Raw genomic sequence first — 25755 nt, 5'->3', positions numbered from 1 at the left:
TTTTCTTTTTTACTCACTTTTTATTGACATTGCTGTTTGTAGGAACGCTACAGGGCAGGTTAAAAACACAAACGCAATATACAGCTCAGAAAGTGTTCCTAACCACAACCGCAAGCAACAGTAGAAAAGTAGAATAAAAACTCAAATGCCAAACATGCCACAACTCAGTTGCATTGTCAAATACAGGAGCTACAGAACGTAGCACAGCGCGAGCAGATTGAACATCGAATGCAAACAATAGTGGGCTGTGCAACGCGAACAATACAATAACGGCGGCATGAGACAGACACTTTCTAATGAAGTGTGAAAAAAGAAAACTGTGAACTTTCAAAATGGTGCAAGATGAATTATCCTGGCACCCCCCCCCCCCCCCCCCCCACCTCTCCTCGTACCTTTTGGCACATGCAGAACCACGCCTTTTAATGAAACAATGAAAAGCATCACTTTCCAAGCAGCACAATAGAAACAGGACAAAAGCGAACAGAATGGGGTCAGTTCATGGGCAAGCACTACAGCCTCAAGCCGCCTATGGTCGCTGTACCTCATAACACCTTCAATGTGGGTATGATGCGCATAGGTGTCAAGAACTGACTGAATGCAGCACGAGGCAAAAATTTAAGCAGTCACGGTTGACTGAGAAATTACGCTAATGAAAAATTCGTGCAGGTTTTCCATTTTGTTGTTCTTTAGAAAACGCAGTGCACCACACATCACTGCACCTCAGGCAAGTGCATTTTTTATGGCCCGTTTTAGTGTCTCTGTATATTAATATATCAATTCGTCACAGAAATATTTTTGTTTAGTTCTTGCAGAAAATCACCGGATTAACATGTTTGTTGAAAGGAAACTATTATTTTTCCCTCGCGTGTGTATCGACCCTGCCGAGAGATCGCAATGCCGCTAGCTTTAGTCCCAAGTCCTCAGCATTCTGCAAAGTGTACTTAATTGCTCCACAATATTTGCATAGGATGAGTTAGGCTTGTTGTAGGGCTGGTTGTTATAACTTGGGAGAACGTATTTGCAGGCTAGTTGGTGCATTACTCGAATTTTTTTTAGCGCAGATAGACAGCACAGGAAGAAAAGAACTTGACAGGGCAGAGCTCTAACTAACAACTCGGTTTCTATCAACAGATCTCTTGCCTTTATACACCAGCTGCTCATATAAACAAAGTGGAAGAAAAGAATTCACACACGAACATATCAGATCAACTGAGATCCCGTCATCCCTCGAGGAGGACTGGAGTGAATTTGTTTCTTTCACTTGGTGGGCTCGGTGGCTGTGCCACAACACGTTTGCATAACCCACTTGTCTTCGCCATGCAGGTGCACTCGCCCTCGATCATCTGGCTCTTGCTCAATGCTGTCTTTTGCGCTACCTGGGCGACCGCGATTGAGCGTGCGCCGTTGCGCGGCGCGGCTGACGGAAGGACATTGTGCGCAGCAACTACCAACCCGCCGATTCAAGTCAACTTGACACTCAGGGCAGACTGGGAGGCCCCATCGTCAGCAACAACACTCACCGTGCCATCTATAAAGGAGCAGCGACCATCCACCGCACCCTGTGGGCTCGGTGGCTGTGCCACAACACGTTTGCATAACCCACTTCTCTTCGCTATGCAGGTTGGTAACCATCGAACTATATTCACAAAAAAAACCAGCAACTACTTTTTCGTACAGCTTCCGAGCCCCCAGTGTTGCCTTGCTACCTGTATTGAGTGCTTTCATGTTGTTCGGTCCCTATTACTGATGTGCGGTGACATTGAGAGCAATCCCGGCCCCGAGAAGCTAGACGTAATCCTTGGCGAACTAAAAAAGATGTCTACTGGCCAGACAGAATTGGTTAAGGAAGTGCAAGAGCTTAAGGGTCAACTGCTCTCAATAGACCTGAAAATGACTAATCTAACTACGCGTCTCAGCGCCTTAGAAACTGACTACGAAAGTCTGTCTACACTCCGCAATGATCTGGAGGGGATTCAGGCCACTTCGGCTGCAACGTCTCGTTTAGTTGGTGTGCTGGAAGCTCGTCTAGATGACGCAGAGAATCGCTCTCGGCGCAATAACCTACTTTTCTATGGTTTACCCGATACCAACCCCACCGAAACGTATTCGCTTACAGAAGACTTGATCATTCGCCACTGCTCTGACCACCTGGACACCCAGTTGAGCCCTAACGACATTGAACGCGCCCATCGCCTCGGACGACACTCTAAGGACAGGAAACGCCCAATTATCGTTAAGTTTACATCCTTTAAAACTAAAGAATCAATTCTTTCTAAAGGTTCTAAATTCAAAGGTACAGACTACAGCGTAGGTGAAGACTTTTCGCGCCGCGTTCAAAACTGCCGGAAACATCTTGTCGCTTTTGCCAGGGCGAAGTCCGTGCCTTTTTCCCTGAGATTTAAAACTTTGCATATTGGCCCCAAACGTTACGTTTTCGATGAACTTTCAGAATCTGTAAGAGAAATACCCTAGCAATCAGCTCATCCTTGCCGATCATCGCCCTCAGCTCATCCCCCACCTACGCCATGCGCCAACGTTTCACTATCAGTAATCTTTATTAACGTTCGCAGCTTCCTGCTGAAACGCGATATCGTATCGAACCTTGTAACTTCGTCAGGCAGCAATCTACTTATATTGACCGAAACGTGGCTGAACAGCGATATCACTGACTCAGAAATTCTGTTTGACCTGCCCAACTTTAATCTTTTTCGCGCTGATCGCAAGTATTCTCGTGGGGGAGGAGTCCTAATTGCAGTTAGCGAACAATTGTCTTGTTCTGCCATTGATATCGCGTCAGACTTAGAAATGCTGTGGATTATGTGCCGCGCCTCACCTCTGACGTTATTAATTGGTGTGTGTTATAGGCCGCCTCGCAAAAGTCCCGACTTTCCCCGCAAGCTTCACAATGTTCTGAACAAACTAGTATTAAAGCACCCTAAAGCACACATCCTACTATTTGGGGACTTCCATTACCCCAATATCGACTGGAGTAACCAACCTCAGCCCATAGTTAGTCAAGAAGAGCCGAATGACTTCATTGACGTTTGCCTTAATTTTAACTTGACCCAAGTTGTATCGGAACCGACACGCGTCGCAGGGGAAGCAGCGAACACTCTGGATCTCATACTGACCACTCATCTACACAGTCTTTTCATTACAGGCCTCCAAGAAATCAGCGACCATAAAGTAATCCATGCCACCTTTAACTTCTCACCTGAATTAAGACAAACTTCCCAGAAAACTATTAGGCTCTACGATAAGGGAAACTATGAAGCAATCAACTCTGAAATAACGAACTTTCTGTCGGTCTTTGAAACGTCCTATCTTTCCAGAAGTGTAAATGAGAACTGGACCTTTTTCAAACATAAAGTTATCGAACTAACAAATAAATATATTCCATCATGCAGTTTACGAAAGAGTAATCAGAAACCCTGGTTCACAAAGACACTGAAAAGGCTCGAAAACAAGAAAAAACGCACATTTCGTACAGTGAAACGCCACGCAAACCCCCATGCATGGGAAAAATATTATGAAGCTGAGAACGCATACTTGGCCGAGATTGGAAGTGCTAAGCGTTCATTTTTCGAAGTAGTACTATCAAAAATGATAGTTGATAACCCCAAGAAATTCTGGAAGGTGATAAACCTGAAGGAATCGCGCGCTATCACCCTCACTAACAATGCTGGTGAAATCGTGGCTGATTCCGACTGTGCAGACATCTTTAACTCTGCATTTTCATCTGTTTTCACCGACGAATCCCAAGCACCATGTTTTACATTACCACTTATTATTACTACAGCCATGGACGCCATAACTTTCAGCAGTAGTGGAATTTCGTGCATAATAGATAAAATAAAACATTCATCTGCCACCGGCATAGATGACATCAATCCAAAAATTTTGAAAAACGCTAACCCAGCCTGTTCCAGTATTTTCTGTTTATTGTTTTCGCAATCACTCTCCGAAGGAACCATTCCAGACGACTGGAAAGTGGGGAAGGTCGTTCCCGTGCACAAAACAGGTAATGCTGATTCACCTCTTAATTATCGACCCATTTCATTAACAAGTATTCCCTGCAAAATCATGGAACACGTCATTTACTCCCAAATCATGCAATTCTTAGATTCCAATAACTTCTTTCATCCGTCACAGCATGGTTTCCGTAAGGGTTTTTCGTGCGAGACTCAACTAGCCATTTTTCGTCATGACATTCACGCCAACCTTGATATTAATCTGCAAACTGACGCCATCTTCTTAGACTTCGCTAAGGCATTCGATAAAGTACCTCATCAACACTTGCTTCTTAAGCCTTCCCAGTTAAACCTACATCCAAACATCATCGCGTGGATTAACGAATTCCTCACGCACCGCTCTCAGTCTGCCTACATTAATAACCAATCCTCCAACCCGCTCCCAGTCACCTCTGGCGTCCCGCAGGGTTCCGTCCTTGGTCCCTTGTTATTCCTCATTTACATTCACGACTTACCCCAGCGCGTATCTTGCCATATCCGCTTGTTCGCTGACGATTGCGTTATTTATCGTTCGGTAACTAACCCTTCTCACCAAGAATCCCTTCAAGCAAACCTAAACCTCGTACTAAACTGGTGTTCGCAGTGGATGATGAAACTCAACCCCAACAAATGTAAGTACATGTCTTTTCACCGCCGTCGCAACCCTTTTGTTTTTGAATATTCCGTTTCTAACTGCCCTGTTGACCTTGTCCAGTCTTACAAATACTTAGGTATCACCATTTCTGATGATTTATCTTGGCGACTGCACGTAACTAATCTGATATCATCAGCTAATAAAACATTAGGTTTCTTAAAACGTCACCTGAGGGAAGCCCCTCAACACGTCAGACTACAAGCATACATCTCACTTATCAGAACTAAACTGGAATACGCATTGCCCATCTGGAACCCTCATCAAGCATATTTAACAAATGCCATCAAGCTGTACAAAACCGAGCTACCAGATTTATTCACTCTTCATACTCATACGACGTTAGCATATCATCTCTAAGATTACAATCAGGTTTGTGTGATCTTTCTGCTCGCCGTCGCATTGCCAGTCTTGTTTTGTATCACAAGTTTTTTTATTCGCCCCTAAGACAAGAACCATACATCTGCGCACCCCCACCACGCAGATCCCATCGCATCGGTCACCCTCCAAGTTTTGCGTCCACGAGCCCGTACTACTACCTTCATGAACTCATTTTTTTCACGAACAGCAACTAACTGGAACGGCCTTTCCCACCATGTCGCTGCCATAACCTGTCCATCCACATTTTCGACTTCTGTGATCGCCTGCTTCTTGTAAACCCCACCCCTTATGTAACACCCCGAAAGGGGTCTTTAAGGAAAATAAAGTGATGTGATGTGATGTGATACGAGCAGCTGCTGTATAAAAGCAAGCGATCTGTCAATAAAAACCGAGTTCTTAGCGCTTTGTACTGTGAAGTTAGTTTCTTCGTGTGGTGTCTTTCTGTGCTAAAAACAAATTCTAGTTTGTGTAATTCTTCACAGATGTTAAAATTTCACGAAAAAACACACAAGACAGGGCTCAAGAGGAGCCTTTTACATGCCTCCACCTGCACCGAGTCCCTCACTCATCGCTGCACAGCTCTTCGTTATCCCTAGCAGAGCTGTGCCATGTGCACACATGTATTCTCATGTTGGCCATGTTCACAATGCCTTTCACGCAGAGCGGGGACTGGAGCTGGTATTGGCGGCCGTGCACCACCCTCTGATGTCTCACGACATCAACAAGTCGCGTGAACCTCTTGCCGCACTGTGAGCAAACGTGGGGCCTCTCCCCCGTGTTTGTCAGCAGGTGTTGAGGTGGCCCTTATGGTTGAACCACTTCCCGCAGCGGGGACACAGGTGCGAGGCAGCCCCCGCCGTCCACACAGTGCTGCACCCTGCGGTGAGCAGCCAGTCTGGTAAGACGCCTGGCTGAAGCGCTGTCCGCACTCCGGGCACTCGTGCGGACCCTCCCCCGAGTGGACCAGCTGGTGGCCGGTGAGATGGTCTAGCCGTGCGAAGCCCTTCCCGCACACCTGGCACAAGAAGGGCCGCCAGCTTGTGTGGGTCCGCACGTGTCTGACGACATTAGGTCTACGTGGAAGCAAATGAAAGGGGCATTAAAAAGTAGACACTGTGAGCATGTTAACCACACTGATGACGCAGAGCTGAAAAACTAGAAGAAGCCCACTGCATGCGTATATGCTACCACACGGGGCCGCGGATCCACCTCTCACCGACACTGCTTCGTCCGGAAGGAGAGAAGAAAGAAAGGGAGTATTCTTTTTTCAATAATGCAACACCATCCGGTTGTAACATTATCCTGCAGTAATACCCAGCTATTTCCCTCACCTCTTCCTGCCATTTTTGAATATAAATATTGGAGCACCTTTGTCGCAAGTCGCAGGTGTATCTGCATATTAACTCTATATATTAATATTAACTCTATATTAATTTCTAGTTACTTTAAATAACAAGGAAGGGCGCCGCCGTCGCAACGAAACGAGTGCCACAAACTGCGTATTTGCTGCACGTGCGCGCGGGGCATTACATTGTTACATTCGGGGGCCCGCTCTTCTGGGTTGGCAGCGTCTTCGGCAAGGTTCACCTGCAGGAAGCCATCACTAAGCTTCTTCGGGATGGTCCCGAGCCACGCGATAAGAATCCTCCCACGTTTCCGACCCGAGTACCCCGGATCCCGGGCGGACTCCGGGCGAAGCGGAGAGGCCGCCGCAGCGAGCCAACGGCAACTATTTTTCCCAAATGCCCGTGACTAAGTTGAGGGAACTAATGCGGCCTCATTCCCAGTAGAAGACGCTCTGTGTGAAAAAACGGCGGCGGATTAGCGGTCGTCGTCCGCCAGCCTTCGCAGGCGTCGCCAGGAACGAAGCGACCCTTCCGACTACTGGACCCGACCATGCGTTCTTGTCCGGGGCGTCGACTGACATCTAAAGAACAGGTGACGGCGGTGCGTGGAATCTTTCCGCTGGCTACGAGATCATCTCCCTCCGCAGTCGGAGTGGACCCGAGGGCATCCTCCTCTCTCCCTGGCTCAACACATGACGAGGGCATGTCCCTGTGTGCGGTGGTGCGTGTTTGTGCGTGATAATATAAGACAGACCACTCCCACCCTGGCAGAGACGTCCTCAACCTGGGGAATCTAGGGACCAAGAACAGTATAAAACTGGACAGCGAGTGCAGTAAAAATCGTGCACCATTTGGGCGCTCCCTGAATCGTGCTTCATTTAGGGATCATGCTCCCTTTTAAGGCTCCTTAGGCCTCCTTTTAGTATCCTCTCTTCGGAGAGAAGTTCTTTTTGACTCTATCTATGTAAATATTGTAAATGAACCCTCCAGTAACCTTCCTCCGATCATCCAACTCCTTAACCTCGTTGGCAGTCCTATCCTGGTGGTGGTGGCGCAGTTCGGAGCAAGCGTCGTTCCTGACCTGTGGTCCCGTCGGGAGTGACACTGAACCCCCATTCAACAACTGGTGTCCAGTGGTGGGAGCAAAGCGCCATCTCCAACAGCATATAGCACCCGATCTTCGGCTCGGGAACTCGACGCGTACCGACTGATCGGCGCGGCGCTCCGCTCTTCGCTAGCGGAGCGAGGCCTCGTGTTGGGAACACCCTCCCGCTAGCTCGTCCCTATTGGCCTCGGAGTTTCTCGCTTGCCCTAGCGTGGGCGAATGTTCGCTCGAAACCATGATGGTGAGTCGGATGACCTCAATTCCTTCGCATATTTTGTTGCTAGCCGACGTTATTGTTGCTGTACCAATAAATGCCTGTTTGAGTCAGCCAGAGTGTTGCTCCTTTCTTCCCACACAGAGCAAGGCCCAACGTGGTCGGCGTGCGCTCGGTAGCGCGAGCTATCACGGGGTAGGGTCCGGGCAGTTTTGAACCGTATGAGCCGCGGTTAATCGGGGATAACTTATTTATCCCCCAGTTAAAACCTCACATAACAAAACCAATACGAGAGGAAAGTTCAAATCTTGTCTTACTTTCGATCGCTCGAATAGGGGCAGTGGGCGCAGCGGTGCCTCCCCTCTAGCCTCTGCGGGTGCTTGCGCCGCCTGTGCTTCTCCAAGAGATCTTGCGCTGAAAACAGCTCACCGCATGCACCGCAGGAGAAGACACATTTTGATCTGACCTCGCTGTTTCCGCCTTCTGCGGGAAAAAAAGCAGATAGTTTGTGGAGAGCTCTGAAACGAATTATAGTTCCAGCACTAATCGCCAGCCATCTCAAACTCACGTCTACAGACATGCACAGAAGAGTTACCACGGCTTTCTTGTTTGTTTGTCTTTTCGTTTTACAAATCGATATTTGTTTATTTCCTGAGGGCATAAAAAGGGTATGTAATGATGGTTGAAAGATAATGATGGCTAAATAAAGGAAAAATGTTGGCAGTTCTAATAAAGCTGATGATGCGGTCCCTGACTCCAAGCGATATATAACGAAGTATTGGCCGGCGAGAGACCCGCTGCCGCACCAGGTGCCAGATTCTCGTCGGCTCCAGCGCCAGGCATACCCACAGCTGATGGTGGATATCAGCCTCAAAAACCGGAATTTGCAGATTGGACAGCCGACGCGAGAATATGTCTCGAAATTGAGGCCACTTTCGAGCTACCGCAGGAGGAGCTTTGTTTTAATCACATCGTGCAGTTGCTTGTGCGAAGGACCACCAGCGCGCCTCTGTACTATCGGGGACAACTGCATGAACGCTGACCGTTCTTATAAGCTACTACGATACCTGGCACTTGCTTCAAGGTTCGATTGTTCCAAAGCTGACAAAAAAGCTCAGAAAGTAAGCGTTCATGCCAGTGATGATGCCGACGGGACGCGATGATTGCAGGCGGCGACCCCGAAAACCTACCGGACCTATTAAAAATTTGCCCAGCGCTTCCTTGAGATCCATACGCGGAGGGAATTATTTGATAATTGGGGCTTTTTAGGTGCTCCACGTGGCAGGCAATATACCAGGTCTTTCAGGAATGCTTGACACTAATTTTTTAAAAAATAGGCTTTTTGAGGTAACAGTATGGCGTTTGACGCGTAGTAATACGAGTTAAAGCGGACACCAGACAACTGATCCGAAAGGTTTATGTCATTATTAACATATAAGTCACGCTACGGTGGAGATTGCCCGCAGAACAAGCAAGGTTAATACCACCTGCAGCGTACAACTCAACTCCCAACTGGTAAATTGCTTTTACTAGTAAGCTGATTAACTAAATTGTAATAGTTGATTTTCTATCCCCGCGGCGCACGGGCCACTTGGCCTTCTCTGCCATGCCTCGACTAGCGCTGCGAAAGCAACAAGCAGCGGTGAGCACCGCAGATATTCGCACACTCTAATTAACGCACATGAAAGAAGCCAACATTCACTGAAACCAAGGAGTGTCTTTTTAATTTATGATCTTCATCGACGGAAGATTAACTGGGTAATTATTTTTAAAATAATTTATTAGAAAGCAGAAGAAAAAACGACATGTCATCAATGGAATCCGAACCCACAACCTCCGAAATACGCGTCCGAAATACGCTCTACCAACCCATAAAAACGCATTCATCGCCGAGAACATTGTATTTAAAAGCCTTCCCGCCAATCCATTTAAACTCAAGATGTCTTTACCGAAAAGAGCGGGTTACCTCTGTATTACAGTGAATAGTGATGTGGTGTGGCCTCTGGGATCCGCCCCGGAATTCGGTGTTGACGCATGCATTATGCTTGCGAAATCGGCAGTGGAGGGCGACACCTGTATTTTTTCATTATTAAATTATAAAAGCTCCGTTGCTGGTGAATGTGGTCTCTGTGATTGAACGAGTTTAATTGTACATTCCAGCCAACTTCTGCTTGACATCCCTATCCTTTTAATACAGCTCTTTTGGAGTGATGCATTTCTTATGACCATTCGGGATGCAAAGTGTCTCATCAGCCTCTCCATGAAAAATCTAAATCAGATCACCCCATCCAATTGCGACTGCTCGTACCACGCATGAAAAGACGTGACCCTCACCTTTCGCGGACGGCCCCGAACCTCGTGGCTTGCCGAGCAGCCCCAGCTCCCGAGCAAACGCTGCGCCGTACCACACGAGGAGCTCCTCGCCGGCGCCCACGGCCTTGGGTGTCCGGTAGTATTTGTTGCCGTAACGTCTGAAGGCCACCAGGTTCTGTTCCTGTGGACTGGCTGCGCAGTTCACGTAGCGCATCCAGTTGGATCTGTCTAGCGGACGACCGTCCACCAGGAACACCTCCCCGTCCTTGAAAACCTGCGTACAGAACAGGAACAAACTCAGCTGGATGTTCTGTGCAGCTTTAGCTTCAGGGCGCTCTGAAATACTCCCTCTCAAATCATTCTAAGCTTTTGCCTTTCAGTCTCCAGTAGCCACCGCTAGCCTGATGAAAGCTACAGGACAGTACAGGGACCTTATATTTATGACATTTCGTTTTTAGTTTGTTTATTTTAGTCCTTTATCATTATTCATGGCTTTCCACTGATGACGCAGGCCCTGCTGGATGGCCACAATGACCAAGAACCAAAATAAATTAGCCTTAAAAAATTGCAGAGGACATTTAGGCTCTGCCCTAAGAGTATGGCGCGATAGCTGTAATCGGTTAATGCCCATATATGCTGAGTTGCTCAATCTCGACTTTAGATTCATAGACCCCTGGAAGTCCTTATATCAGTCCTGGCACCGTTGTGCAACGGTTAAGTGATGCGCCACTGCCCTGCGATGGCAGGTGCTGCCACTGGTGGGGCTTGTGCTACCGAGGTTGCTCTTACCAAGCAACCTCTCACGACCAATCATTAATTTAACTGCCACCTACCACGGTAGCCAGTTTGCTTACAATTCGATGGGCAGGTTGTGACGACGCCACAAGGCCACGTAACCTGGGTAACCCACCTACGCTGCTTCTCCTGAGATTTTTTTCTCACAATGCCGTTCGACAACGGATTTTCTGCCGAATGGGATCCTTAACATTGTGGTGTTAAAATGAGGCTCATGTGTCGTGTATCCTGAGTTGATGGTATTACCTGCTTTGCAGCCTGAAGTTGTTGCGAGGATGGTCAGTCCGTAGCCATACAAAGTGAAAGGGACAGGAGTAGCATGGTGCATTGAACGTTTCCCGTGTCACTGTTCGTCCAGAGGAGATACTTTTTGTCCACAAAGAATTGATGCATGGAGACATTTCGCCAAGCACAAAAAGATTTGCAGAAGTGGTCCGCTATCGATGGATCGAAATTACCGCCACGACCAACGATTCCTTGCTCGAGAGCTCGACTGGCAGTCGTCTCAGTTCTTGAAGGCCATGCACCAGAATACCACTCTCCTCTCTTCAGGTACACAGAAACTGTCCAGCTGTGTGAGCATTTCATTTCTAATAGCGCAAGAAGAGGCATTGTGCGGCAACACAAGCTGCGAAAAATGCTGACAGAGCGAAGAATCGAAAGAACTTTCCAAAAAGAATGTTTGAAGAGTCATTTTCATTAATCTTAGCCTAACGCTAAAGTGTAGAAGACAGCAACAATGTCCATATCTTGTGAAGCTGATTTCAACCAAAAAGTGCTGCATACCACGTCATTATACAGAAGTATGGTGCCGTGCGTTTTTGGTAGGGGCAAACATGCAGCTACGACTAAGAGTTTCAACCTGGCTTCCATGGTGAGACACTTGGTTTTTTTCGTGACAGAAAATCCCAGTAAATTTTGGCAGTTTCTGTCAAACAAAGGAATTAGAAAACTTGACAAGATTATCATCAACGACTCTGCCATTACAGATAAAAAAAGGGGATAGCTGATGCTTCTAATACTTACTTCCAAAGCGTATTTACTAAATCTAATACAACGTTTAACGACTGTTGTCTGAACAGTCTCGAAAGAAGTGTTACCATTAGCAGAGAAATAATAGTAGAATGACTCCTGCGGCTAGACACCAAGGAACCCCCGGCCCCGATAATATTCCCACTACCTTTCTTAAAATTTACGCTGCAATACTAGCCAAGTTTTCGATAATAATATTTAATGAGACTCTTGAATCGGGTATAGTACGAGATGAATGGGAAATTTCCCACGTGATTCCGGATTTTAAAAATGGCAGCCGACTGCAAGTTGGTAATTACCGCCCTATTTCTCTCAATTCCACCTCCTACAAAAGTGCTAGAACATTTATTCACCAAATATCACAACAATTTTTCGGACCAGACGGAAATAATGACCAAAGCCCAACATGACTTCCGTCAAGGATATTCCACTACAGCACAACTAGGGGTCACTGTAGGTAAAAGTGTCAAAGTGTTTGATTGTGGTCGCCAGGTCGACATAATTTTTTAGATTATTCCAAAGCTTTTGATAAAGTTCTTCATCATAAACTAGCAACAAAAATGAAATTATTAGGCATTCCGGACCAAATAATCAGTTGGGTCACATCACGTTTATCAAAACGAAAGCAGTTTGCGACATCGATGGAGCAACCTCTCGATTCTTAGAAGTTTACTTAGGTGTGCCTCAGGGATCGGTTTTGGGTCCAGAACTCTTCAATATCTGTATAAAAAACCTCACAGAAGCTCTCTAACCCTCTGTGACCGAAACGCTGTTTGCGGATTATTGTACTATATTTAATTCTGTCAAATCTGTGTCTGACTAGCTTACTTTGAACGAAAATCTACAATTATTAGCAAAATGGTGTAACAAATAGGAAATGGTTATTAACTTCGACAAAACAGTTTATCTCTGCATCAGTAAAAAGACTACGCAACTTAATTTTACATACAACATAAATAACAATGCAGTCAGAGAGGTAAAAGAATATAAGTACTAGGAGTCACAATAACGTCACGGCTCAAATGGACGGGCTACGAATGGGCAGTGGGCTACGACAGTTTTCAGATACCTGTATATAAAGAATGTTGACACGAAATGGAGAAAGCGAACTAGAAAATTGAGAACCAAATATCTGGACAGCAGTAAGGGGGGGGGGGGGCAAATCAGCAATTATCGGCTAAGAAAAGGGTTAAAGAAACAGAGAGAGCTCTAAATGTGGAAAACAGGGATGCTGACGAAATCGGCACTTGGAACATACAGGATCTTCAAGCAGGAAATTGCCAAAGAAAATATCTTTGATAATTGTAGGGGAAGCTCTTTGTTGTTTGGGGCCAGGAATGAAGTTTTGCGGACTGAGACATTTAGAGTTAGGTACCACGTGATAGACACGTCGTGCGTTGCGTGCGGAGAGGAGGAGGAAACGGCTGAACACTTGATACTTTTCTGTAAAGGGCTTCACCCTACAGTGAAAAGCAGCGGGGCTGATATAACCAAGGCATTGGGGTTTAAGGACAGTGAAGGGGAAGTAGATTTTAAGTGGGTAGAAGTAACCAAGCGAAGGTTATCTGATTGGTGGCTAAAATCAAGACAAGAGTAAAATTTCTTAAGTCATGGCTAGGTGGCTTGAGCCACCGCCCGATTTAAAGGGTTCAGCCGTATCCATATCCATCCACCCATACATCCATTTATCCGGTTGAGAATGAGAGCGAAGCAAAAAAACGTCACGGAGAAGCGAATCCCATCGACCAATCGGCATTTCCAGCCTACCTACTTCCAAACGCTTCAGAAGCTGCAATCCATGGAGGCATGGAGGAAAAAAAAAAAAAAAACTTTCTTCCTCCATGCATGGAGGAAGGAAAATTCCTCTATGCTACAATCCATGGAGGAAGGAAAACTCAGGAGAGGCACTTTCTATACAACAACACGGGAGAAAAGTGTGGAGGAAATCACGTGGGTTTTTTCTCGCTCGGGAGGCGATCTTGTCCGGGCAGCTTGTTTACAAACCGGGCGGCAGCAGCTGGCCGCGGCATACCATTTGAGGTGCAGCGTAGGCGTACTTTCGTTAACTGCTCGAGTTTATGTTTTTGGTGGTGCTCACAGGCTGACGTTGACGGCGTTCAACTATATCTTAGTGCAAAATTCTTGTTGCGTGCCCGGATTTGAACGCTTTCGGCGACAACCATTCAACGACAACGTCTACTGCAGTGCTGCTCGGAGCCGTCGAGAGGCCGCCGCTGTTCACTCGCCCTGTTCGTTCACCAGTGATTCGAAACGGCGTGCACTACAGAGCGGTCGTCGGCGTATTGTGCGAATGTTTCGTGCCTTGTGCGTGCCGTGTGCTATTCGCGTTCCCGTTTCGATCAGCAGTGAAACCTCGTTGCTAGTTATGTGTGTTCTTGCAACGCTCCAGCGATTGCAACTGGTGTTGGTTATAATACAACTGGTATTTTTGTTTTTCGACGATTGCGCTTGTGTGAGCGGCGGGGTTCATGACATGGGCGGAGAGCGATATTGCAAAGGAAGCAGCGGCGCTCGCTTTGTTCTTAGTATATAGAAACTTTGTCGCATGCCTGTCTGAAGTGTCGTGCACGCTATTTGCCTTTGGGACGTGCCGGGCTCATGTGTATTCGTTCATATCGAGATTAAGTCTGTATTTCTGGTCGCACGCTGTTTTTAGATCCGTTTCCTGTAGCAGGTTCAGCAGTTGCTTTGTTGAGGTCATGAGAAAAAAGTGCGAAAAAGGCGAAGCATTTTCGCACTTCATGACAGCGAAAATGTTTCAACTCCCCATATGGTTTCGTTTGCCACCCTTCGCGTATTAATAGTATGGACGTTTACGCTCCGAGCTTTCACTGCGTTTACGCTCCGAGCTTTCACTCATATGAAACATGTATTTCTTGGAATTTTTTTGTTGAGAAATAGGGGCTCGGCACGGTTTTCCTATGTAAAATGTCAGGTTTTTGAATGGGGATGACATCCCCCCCACCATAAATCCTTCCCTGCCGTGCTCCTATAGCCACTGTCGGCACTCTCTGTTTCTGTCACCTCTATGAGTGGCTCTTGAAGTTGTGGATCAAATGTCATTGTTGGCGCGGTCATCATTATGAATATGTTATGATGCTAAGTTTTGCATTCAGGGTCAAGAACTCAGACTTCTCAGTATAATTGCCAATCCTCGCTGATGCATGAGAAAGCTTTCCCGGCATGGCCAGCCACACGAAAACTTGCTATGAAGAAAAATACAGTATTCAAGACCAAAAACAAAATACTCCAGGATTCTTTTTGTACTCACTGCTGCAGCAGGAGACATTGTTGAAACAGCCAGCTTCCCAAACATATGCAATATAGAGATTGCAATATTCATCAACAAGAGCAGCATTAAAAGGCGGGTTGAACACTAGGCTGCGGTGTTATCGTGCATGGAAGCATTGTTTACGACTTAGCCAAAAGCATGGACGCGCACACTCATTCAGCATAATACTGAGAGGATTGTGCTATCCGCCAGAGAGCGTGATTGAAGTGTGGCCAGTATACGGACCACATTTATGCGAACACAGCATGCAAACATCTCGACATCAAGAACCTTGCTCAGGGATCTCAGGCATGAAGCTCTAAATTCATTCCAGCAAATAAAGATTGTTTTAAAACCTCATGAGCACGTTTGACAGCTGTCCATTCGAAAATCATGATGTTCTCATGTACAAAGTATTGCAGAGGGCCATTTAAATATAAGCCTTGTGCCAGCAAGCTGGACACGGAAAGCTTCCAGGGTAGCCATGTTCTAAAGCTTTTCAGGAAGCTTAAATTTAAAGGCAGTACTTTACATTGCATTAAAGTGGGATAGTTCTTTCAGAAGTATCATGAAATAAACAGCGCAATCCAAGGCAGACAGAATAAAAAAAGAATTAAAGATGATACACGGCACAGAGTTATAAGTTCTATTTCAGTGGCACCATGTGTAACAGTTTATATAAAAAAATGAGAACAAAAAGCATGCTCTTCAAAGTATATATATATAGAAGATTTGGTTTTGTTTTATTCTGCTATATTTTGGCAGCAGCTGTGTATTTATACACAATTTCACTGAACTAGTTTTTTTGTCCTTCACCTTACCTGGTGAAATTAACCTTCAAGCCCTGCTATTAACTCGTACGAGTCTAGGATGAGCCGGATGTAAGTATACCAGTATATTTCGCAAAGTGCAGCCTGGAAGAAACCCACGGACACATATCTCCGTCTTCGCAAAACGAAGCAGGCAAAAGTGGCAATAAACGACGTACCATGGTGGACCACCGTAATAAAGTTGCTTCCCGCGCTTGCCACAGTTGCGATAAGTGCCTTTACCGAATGCTACTTGATTATGGCCATGCAAGGCCGGACTGTTTCGTTCGAACGAGAGAGCGGGGACGGCGCGGAGACGACACGGAAAAGAGCAATAACTGGAAGCAGCTGGATGTCTCAAACGAACGCTTCCGACGTCTCCCGTACATGAACAACGGCCAGAAGTCAAGCGGCACTCGCACTGGAGTCTCTCTAGTCTGGCTCCTTCGCGTGGTTTGAAACGCGCACGAGGAGAAACGTAAACAAGAGCGCAAATAAAAATAAACAAAAGCGCGCCCGGACAATTTGGCGCCGAGCTCGTTTCGGCTTCGAAAAATGTCACGTGACGGCCTCTTTTTTTTTTTCTTTCCTCCATGCTGCAATCTATTTCCGCTGTTGGCGCTATCTATCGCGCTTTCCCCGACGTTGGCGCCGCGCGGCTCCGGTTTCTAGTTGCGAGCAGCGCTAATAGGTTTGAAAATTTAAAGTAGCTATAATGCAGGGCTAAGGATTAATAAATAAATAAAATAAGTATATGTTGTTGTATAGTTTAATTTAGTGTAAAGTGCAGTACATGGTCGAAGTGCCGAAGTAGCCAAGAAGCCAGTAGTCCATCGTTTTTAATGGCGACGCTCATGTTCACACGGGTTTCTCTCTGGTTTCGCTGTTTCTATCATGGTGTTTCATAACCATTTCTTTAGTACAAAATAGTCTCCTTTGCGCTTGTTGTGTACGACATTTGTCAGAAGCTGTGCCAGCATGAGATATGATCAGTGAGCCTTACAGGAGAACTCAGTGACTGTTATTTTGATGGAAACCGTTTCAACTGAACAAACGCGATGATTGCTGCGCGTGTCTTGTTCGCCTTTTCGTCCAGAGAACATGTTTTCGTTAGGCTGTGCAGCACGGCGCTTCCCTTGCGAGACACTAAACCGAAGTCGCGTCATATTAGAGTAAGTTACTTAAGCCCGACCGTTGTCCCACGACGCTTAGTTTCCTTGTTGGTAGTGCATAAGGGCCAAAACAAAGGCAGTGTCTGTTCCACCGGCAGTCGCGAGAATCATCGGACTGAAATTCTCCCGGCACTCACCTCCGATTGAGTGCTTAGTTGAGAGCACCTTCTCTCCTCTTCCTTCATGGTCCCTGATTCCCCTGACAATCTAGCAACAAACTCTAATTTGAAAGTGATGAGTAGCTGAGACCGCCGGATTGAGATTGGGCACTTGCCAGCGATCAGCTGCGTAGTGTGACGTGAGAGTAATGCCTTTTATAATTTTCGGTGCCATTCTCGGCTACGGAGAACTCTTCAGTGCACTCAATACACGCAGCTCGACTCGGCCGAAAACACAAGCAGTAAAGACCCCCAGGTGGTCAAAATTATTCTGGAGCTCTCCACTACGGCACCACTTTCTTCCTTCTTTCACTCCCACCTTCCTCCCTTCCCTTGTCCGCTGAGATGTCAGACAAATACTGCGGCATCTCCTTTCCTCAAAAACTTTTTTTAAGGATATTTCATTGCTTCCGAAGTGGTTCGCAGCCCGCGCGCGGGGCTGGGATCTTCAACCTGTAAGCCAGCAGCTCTCCTTGCCCAGCTACTCGTCACTTTCAAATCAGTCTGAAGCTCCTGTGCGGCTCGCGGCACGCGTGCGTCGGGTCTACAGTCAGGATGCCCGGCTATTTATCGCTTTCTAATGCTTATAACAAAGCTCCAGAAGAAGCCTGGACCGTGAAGAAAAAAAATGCGCTTTACTTCGCTAAAATCAGCCAGTGAGAGGCGAGTGCCACGAGAATTTATGCTGCGCTTCATGTCCATTCGCTGCAGCATTGTGCGCTGCTAGCAATAGTTGTCAAAAAGTTTGTTAAGCAGTTAGGAAGTAATGTAAAAAAAAATGGAAATGATATATGGGTGCTGCTGGTAAAAGCTTGACATTGTGCGCCTTTAGCTAATAATTTCATCGAAAAGCAGGAGCAATTCTTTTTAGTTAAGCATGACCCTATGATATTTTTTGTTGTGCTACTTTGTGATACACTGCTGCATGCTGAACAGAGCAGTGAAGGATGTAATAAAAAGCTGACTGGTATTAACATAAAAAATCTAAGCTTTTAAGTAATATTTTGGTTTGGACCAGTTGGTTCATATTTGTAGCATATTCTGAAGGCTTCACAAATGGAAACGGGGACTAAGCAGGCATGTGAAAATGACAAGACTGGCACCACTTGTAACTGAGGATTTATACAGCGTCTCACAAATCCGGCCTTGTCAACACGGGGGATCTGGCACAGTGCCGAAATTGAAATGTGCCCAAGGGCACACTATAAACAGGAAGGAGTAAGAAGGGAGTAAGCTGTCTCTCATTACAACCGCTTACATAAAAGGAAGAGCGCCATAAGAGCGCTTACTCCCAGTTTATTTCTCGGTAGGAGTATTCGTGTTTAGAGTGCAGGTGCCACTTGAGTAAATGCCACAACTATGTAAAGAAACGACAGTACGATGCAAGAATAATGTACAACAGCCATGTAAAACTTCTAATCTGTCAACTTGTACTATGCGATCTGAAGTTAACCCATTAAGGCCCACGGAGAAACTACTAATAGGAGTTCAATTATCTTTTGCACACCTTATTACCTGAAGTAAATAACAACACGTGCAAAGTTTCATGGCCTTACCATTATTAGTTCACAAGTTATGATACTGTACTTTAGAAAGTACACTGGGCGCTCCCATGGCAAATGTGAAAGTTTGCACGGTGCATGAAACTTATTGAAGCAACCATGCTTTATGCAGAGTGTAACACTGCACTTTTCGCAAGACCATTTCGACCTTTTGTGACAGACAGTGCAGCGGAGTTGTTTGTCCAGCTTGTTATGAAAATGTCCGTGTGGATTGAGAATAATGGCAGATAGGACATATAGTGGAGACCTCTTGGTGATCCAGTGAGGCACACCAAGACGCAGGTAGTGCCTCGCTATGATGCGGGTGAATGCGAGTAAGTCAAGCTGTGAATCTCCTACAAGTTGGTAAATTATCCATGCGTTGACTACGGCCATGTTGATCATCTGCGTAAATAGGGGCCACCACCATTTTTTTCCTTGGATGCCAACTCTGTAGTTGTTCACAGTTTGATCGTTAAGATCCACACCTCCCATGCCACTGTTGTAGCTGCTGAAGAGATTTGGTTGCAGAACCTTTACTCTTTTTTTCGGAAGATGACCATCGATTGACCGAGCTCAGGGGTTCAATGGTGTCATAATTCGTCGCCATCGTCACTATGATACTGTCTCTCCACTTCACTAAAAGAACCTCGTTTTCGGGATCAAAACAAAAGCATTATTCTCCACGTTGCTTTCGCTCCATCTCCTTCTTAGAAAGCAGAGGGCATCCATTCAGACGATTCTCTCGAATAGTCCCGGTTGCTCGAAATCCTAGAGTGTAAAGAGACGCGAGAAGGCTGTGACTGGTAAAAAATTCTCAAAGAATACAGCATGCTCGCTTGCCGTCGGTACAACTTCAAGAAGAGAAGAAACGACACGCGAGCCCAGTGGCCTTGTATCAGGTGTAATGGACTTGCCGCAGTATGTGTCGAATGCATAGCAGTACCCATTGGTGCTGCATAACATCCAGTTTTTGTAGCCGAAGCGTATTGGCTTCCACCTGATAAACTGCTTGCATGAGTGATGCCCAAAATATTTTACTATTGATTCATCTATGGACAGGATTTCATGAAAAATTCCGTGCTGTCTAAACTTTTTGTTCAGGAGCTCCATTAGCGATCTCACCTTGAACATTCTGTCACTTGTGCTCTGAATCAAATCATTGTCTGCTAGGTGCAAAAAGCGCTTTATATCCAGAAATCGCTGTCGGCTCATGCAGTTTGCAAAACACGAAACCAAAGCGTCCTCGTCAAGGGACCAGTACATTCGCTGGCTGGGCAGCTTGTGATATCGCTAAGCAACAGAATTCCAATGAGTTTCTTACCATCCTCTATGTTGATGACAAAACCGTGCTCATTATTCTCCTTCGCATATTTTCCGGTATGCACTACAATATGAGTCAGAACTTCATCATCGAGTATTGTGCTGAACACCTCATTCGGAGACTTTCCAAAGAATAAAGACTTGAGGTTCAACTCTCTCTCCTTAGTGCCCCTAGTTGGAGTGGCCCAGTGATACTCTGGCTGGCTGTTCTTCCAAAGCGGACGCTAGACCTTTGCTTTTCTGTTGCGCGGCCTTGCATCGTCCCGAGTTTCCTCACATCCACCGCAATGTAACTCCAGCGTGCCTAGAAAGCAATATAAAGGCTTATGTTTCTCTAGATTTTGAATCAAGGTATGTAAAAGGATCTCTCTAGTCACCTGAGACGTCGTTTACCACCGTATCAGTTGTACCGTCGTCGTCTCCCTCCTCCACATCAGTATCCACGCTAGGCTCAGGAGGCACAATAACAATATCTACAGGCTCTTCCGCATGCACAGCAACATCAGCGGCAACCTCGAGAGCCTCAGACAACCGGCAAAACGGTCTTTTTCCAAAGAAAACACCGGGACCCATCCTGAGGCAACCTACAACAACAAACAAGTCTAAGCTCCAGCGAAGGCACGTTGTACTATACAAAGTACACCGCGATTTATCTACCCCTCTAATCAAAATAGATCATTCTAGATGCTTCCTGTGCTTGGTAGCGATTACCTTACGCCTCATAATGCTGAATATGCCATTATTTATACAATATACGGCGTAAAACAGCAGAAAACACAGAAAAAAAGCAGTACCCACCGCATCCATTCGAACAGCACACGTTTTCCGGGATGATGACGACTCGTAGATCGAAAGAAAGGGTACCGAGCCAATATATCAGATTAGGAGTGTCTTGCTGTAACACCTGGTGCCTTACATGCAAACTAGCCAAATCTGAATATTCGGTTAAAATTTTTTATAGCTCAAAAACCAAGTGTACTTTGTAAAGTAAACTGGGCGCTAATGGATTAAAAAAAAAGTTTCTTAGAATGTCTCTCTTATTAGATAATACGCGTAAAACTCGGTCTGGAGAACTCCTTCTAATTAGCATCGTTATATGCTAGACGAACTCGGCATCGTGACCTTAGTCTTCTAGCCTATATATTCGCTGAAGCAGACACAGGCTCTCGTTCTTTGGACGCACAGTAACAGACCAGAATGAGATAGCTAAAGCGCTTCTCCGTGAGATCTAACCAGATGGTGCACTTATTGCCTTTTAGTGCGGAAGCTCATCTTCCCGATCAGAGCTGCAAAAGCCGATTCAACGCTGAAGCCTTGACCTTTACCTAGTAAAAATTACACATTAAAAGAAATTTTGCCGCCACTGGGATTCAAACCTTTGGCGGCGCGAATAGATCAGCTTCGCTGCCCACTGCACGACAGCTCTATCTTTTTTTTTCTTTATTTGCATCGAAATAAAATCCGCTAGGCTACCAAGTGCTTTCGGAAATACATACTTTATGCAATACCGAAACATATTCTCATGTCTTCCTAAACTGCTACTTCACCAGCACATCAAAATTGTGGTAGACATACACGTGCGTCAAAAATCGGCAACCATTCAGACGGTCGGTCCTGCGAAGCAAAAAGCGCCAAGCATTTACTGCCAAAATGAAGCGCAAACACCCCACACCAAGGCGCACTTTTCACTGAACAGAGGCTTATGTGAACAAGGTGGTTCCGCGTGTTGATCCATCATGCGGCTCTTCCACAAGCTAAAAGTTCAATCAGCATTAATGATATCGCACGGAATACCGGAGTCTTTAAGGACAGGCAAGAGCCTTATACGGTAAGGCGAGATCTTAACGCCCCGTTTGACTATTCGCTGAAGTATGTCCCATAAAAACACTGCATCACAGAATGGCTTCAGTTGCGAATTCTACAAAACGTTTCCTTCATTCTTGGTGCCTGTCTTTTTGGCTTGTTCTACTTCCAATTTTATTGTGTGATGTAGACTATAAAATATTTGCAAAAATCGTTTCATCCCGCTCGCAGCTCTAGGGGCTGGATTTTATAGTTTCGCATTAGGCGCGTGTCTATCGTGACCGGGCATCCAAACTCAAACATACTTCACGTTTGTTGTTGGAGTCTGTAAAATATCAGGCCTGTCAGGTTACTCTAATTCACATTGATATTCCGAAGGCCTTTGATATGTTGAGTCATGAGTTCTTGTTTGCAGTCCTTAAACGTACACACATTGGAGATGCATTGCTTAAGGGCATTAGACTATGCCAGAAATCGTCCCATACACGATTGATCGTTAATCATGAATTGAGCAAACCAATTCCACTAATCTAGTATGTCCGGCAAGGCTGCCCTTTTTCACTTCTGCTATTTGGTTTATGCCTCGAACCTTCGTGCCTTAGCATCATCAGATCTCGAGCTATTCTAGGATTTTCACTTGACTAGTCGGAAATTAGAACTTTCGCATATGCTGATGACGTCGCCGTTTTCTGTTCAGATAAGAAGACTGCGCTTGAACCTTTGCATTTAGCAGCGCAGTTGTTTGACTTGTTTGGCGCGGCTCTAAACATCAAAAAAATTAACTGGTTCCTGTTGGGTTACTGCGAAATGAAACCTAAACGTTTTGGTGGCGTTAGCTGGGACTCTGATTCCCTCGGTTTTGGGGTACACCTTCATCAGGTCCGCCATAATGGGCCTTATTGGGAGTCACTAATTATCTCTGTTCGGCGTCAAACGCAGGGTTGGATAAGCGGTGAGCTTTCGATTTTTACTCGGGCACAAGTCTGCAACGTCTTCTTAAACACGGCTATGCATTGCAAGTGGCGCACTATGCGAGGAAGTGGGTTCAAGCACTGCGCAGGATATTCGTGACATTTGTTCTGCGCTCTCAACGCGAGCCTATCTGTCGAGACTATTTGTTTCTTTTTCTCAAGTCTGGAGGAGCTGGCCTTGTTCACTCGTTTGTCCATCAGCTTGTATCCTGGTTTTCCTTCTTCGAATCTGCAAGCCACCCATTTATGCTAGCGGTGCTTAGAAGACGACTGAGTTGTTGCCTCTAGTGCTTCGACTGGTCATAGCCGAGAGGGCGTTTTGTGAGACTTCCTGAAGAACGTTGCTGATATTTTTCATTTCCTGACTGTTCGCTTCTCGTTGCAATATTCGTCTGACCTGTAAAGGAGGCAGATAACAGAAGTACTAATAGAATCTCTGTTCCCTGTGACCGTGTATCGGCAGCCTTACCTTGGTTTTATGGATTCGAGTTTATTTAAGCGAGTTCACGGGATGTATATTCAACCTGCTGCAAAATCTTCCTTTTTTAAACTCCACACATCGACTCTGTCCGTCAAGGTCTGGCTTCTCGCCAAGGGGAGTTTTGTGTCATGGTCGGTGAACTGTCACATTTGTGTGGTGCTTTGTGTGCACGAGGGCACTATGCAAACCACTCTTTTCTTTGACATGATATTTGTTACACTTAAGCAGCCTACCATTCCTCGTGTTCAACAGCAATACACTCTCACGCTGTGCACTGCACATCGCCATATTCATCAACTTCCATCTGCGGCGCGAAGAGATCAGATCAGCTTAACCTCGATCAGAGCTTAACTTGAGTCTAATCTGTCGGTAGAAGTGCCAACGACCCAGCAAAGCAAAACAGTGAACCAACCAGGCTAAACACATGATTTCGCACCCCTACTTGGTTTAACTAAGTTAATAACCTACAGCTTTTTCGTATTTGCTGCAAAGGAAAAAAACAAACACGCGACACAAATCTCCCAATAAAAGTCTTAAAACCTTTGTTTGAGACCATGTGATCACTCAAAGAAAATACCGCATTTTCGCGGACGCAATTGTTCATCCGCTTCGCTGAACGTGGGCAGCGGTGGTAAACTCCACTGCATGCTAACATTCCCCCGCGTAAGCCTAGACACTCTGGGCACCCGCTTTTAGTCGGCGTCGCTCCCACAACGTATTGCATGGCGCTGAATTTTCTATAATAGCGCAAGGAATTCTGGACGTTTGGCACTCACCACTGAATTTCAGTGTCCGTCAGAACTAGTGGGCGCAAGAAGAGGAACTATTGCACAGGCCTTTGCAGCGCATTTGCAACCGTGTATGCTATCAATATGCTGCCGACAGATGGCTCTAGTTGCTGCTGAGAGCTACTGAGAGCTAGTGTTCGTGTTCCTGTATATGCTCCCGTAGGGAGTATATGCTCCCTGCGGGAGCATATACAGGAACACTACTGAGAGCTAGAGTTGCAAGTACAAGCTTGGTCAAAGCCTGTACTTGTTATTATTATTATTGGTCAAAAGTTTCCAGGCCACGTGGTCTGCTTTTACAAGTGTGGCGTGGCATTTACAGCACCTTCGAAGCCTAATGGCGTAGGAGAGGCATCATTCTCGCCTCTCAGAGCCTTCTTAGACCCATAGCGGTGTGAAGGTCCGTACTATACCGCTTCAAAGAAGACCCTGTGGCCTGGGAACTTTTGACCAACCCTGTACCTGGAGTGCCCCGTAGATCTGCACAGTTCGCGCAGAAAGCATCTAAGCCATGCGTCAAAGCCCCCAGAGCAGGAACAGATTTTCCAGACGTTCAATCGGTGCAATCGGCCAGGGTTTTTCACGATATTACACAATTTTAAAAAAATAGGCTTCTTGAGTTAGGCTTTTTTTCGCCATAACATACTCAGCTGTGTAGTAAATCAGAATAAAGCTAATACGAGCTAACAGGTTCGTTTACTAAGATTGCGATAGTCAATCAATTAACTTTACACGTTAGGCGATTCAATTATCGAGAGGCGTGTAGCCCACGATGAAAAATATCTATAACAATTTTTATAATTTCTAAAGCGCGTTTGCGCTTGGCGCTGTGGTTAGACAAATTCTGGCTACATCGCGCTAAAATACAGGCGCTTTCGAGAAGCTTGCGGGCAAAGCAACCGCTCCTGTGCAGGTAACTCGCAGAAATAGCCAAAATTTGTTGGACCACGCCACCGAGGGCAACCGCCTTTACGAAATTCTAAAAAAATAGCATGGGTTTTACTAACGGTGGGATACATGCATCTCAATAACAAAGTACACTGGCAGTAATAGTTAAAAAGTTAACTATTCAGTATTAGTTACCCAGCCTTCTATAGTTCGCACGTCTCGACTGTTCTCTGATGCACTGCACCGCTGACAATACTATGCCGAAAAAGCGAGCTTCTAACTCAGAAAGCCTATTAAAAAGTGTGTAAACTATTAAATGAAACACGCTGCTTAAATTAGCAGTGCCCACGGTAAAATATGGGGGAATGAGATTGCCGACTGTAATCTCTCCATGATTTCCTCGTCGGATTTTCTCCGCATAGCATCTCCTGCTAACGTGAAATGCGGCTTTGCCGCACAACTTATTTGCTTTCCGCGCCAACTTGGCAGGTCTACTCGGACTGGAAGAAGACGAAGACCTAGTGGGTGGCTGCGTGTCTGCTTCTAGGTCTGTGTTTTCGCTTTTAGCTGTCTTCTCGCGTGTGGCGTGGGTCGGACAGTGCCCTTCGTGAGACCGAATGCTGACGACGCCCCTGCGGAGAAATTCCCGGCACGGTGGGCGCATTCTCAAGTGAGAAAACC

The 25755-nt window shown here is 46.0% G+C and overlaps 2 protein-coding genes across 4 annotated transcripts; one reads left to right on the top strand and one right to left on the bottom strand.

Moving 5' to 3' along the window:
- LOC144114840 (PR domain zinc finger protein 14-like) lies at positions 1 to 20978 on the bottom strand. 3 transcript variants are annotated; one of them, XM_077648829.1, is made up of 4 exons: positions 20942 to 20978; positions 10043 to 10295; positions 8026 to 8191; positions 1 to 6116 (listed from the first exon to the last, which is right to left on the bottom strand). In XM_077648829.1, exons 1-4 carry the CDS (start codon positions 20948 to 20950, stop codon positions 5762 to 5764), a joined length of 783 nt encoding a protein of 260 aa, XP_077504955.1. In that variant the 5' UTR covers positions 20951 to 20978; the 3' UTR covers positions 1 to 5761. The 3 variants fall into 3 exon arrangements, with proteins under 3 accessions (XP_077504955.1, XP_077504957.1, XP_077504956.1); XM_077648831.1 differs by lacking the exon at positions 20942 to 20978 and adding an exon at positions 20521 to 20745; XM_077648830.1 differs by lacking the exon at positions 20942 to 20978 and adding an exon at positions 11063 to 11775.
- LOC144114839 (uncharacterized) lies at positions 1318 to 3899 on the top strand. The gene has a single exon (XM_077648828.1). The coding sequence runs from the start codon at positions 1318 to 1320 to the stop codon at positions 2470 to 2472; it is 1155 nt and encodes a 384-aa protein (XP_077504954.1). The 3' UTR covers positions 2473 to 3899.
- Positions 20979 to 25755: the final 4777 nt, after the last annotated feature.

Source organism: Amblyomma americanum, chromosome 1 (genome assembly GCF_052857255.1).
Source record: "Amblyomma americanum isolate KBUSLIRL-KWMA chromosome 1, ASM5285725v1, whole genome shotgun sequence".
NCBI classification, from domain to species: Eukaryota; Metazoa; Arthropoda; class Arachnida; order Ixodida; family Ixodidae; genus Amblyomma; species Amblyomma americanum.
Note: the sequence above shows the minus strand (reverse complement) of the source record. Positions and strands in the feature narration are given on the sequence as shown.

Excerpts from the sequence above, each read along its gene's own strand:
- LOC144114839 (XM_077648828.1), top strand. The coding sequence starts at position 1,318 with ATGCAGGTGCACTCGCCCTCGATCATCTGGCTCTTGCTCAATGCTGTC.
- LOC144114840 (XM_077648829.1), bottom strand. Across the intron at positions 8,192-10,042 it reads TTCGGGGCCGTCCGCGAAAG|AAGGCGGAAACAGCGAGGTC; the intron begins GTGAGGGTCACG and ends TTTTTCCCGCAG. Across the intron at positions 6,117-8,025 it reads CCCTATTCGAGCGATCGAAA|ACCTAATGTCGTCAGACACG; the intron begins GTAAGACAAGAT and ends GCTTCCACGTAG.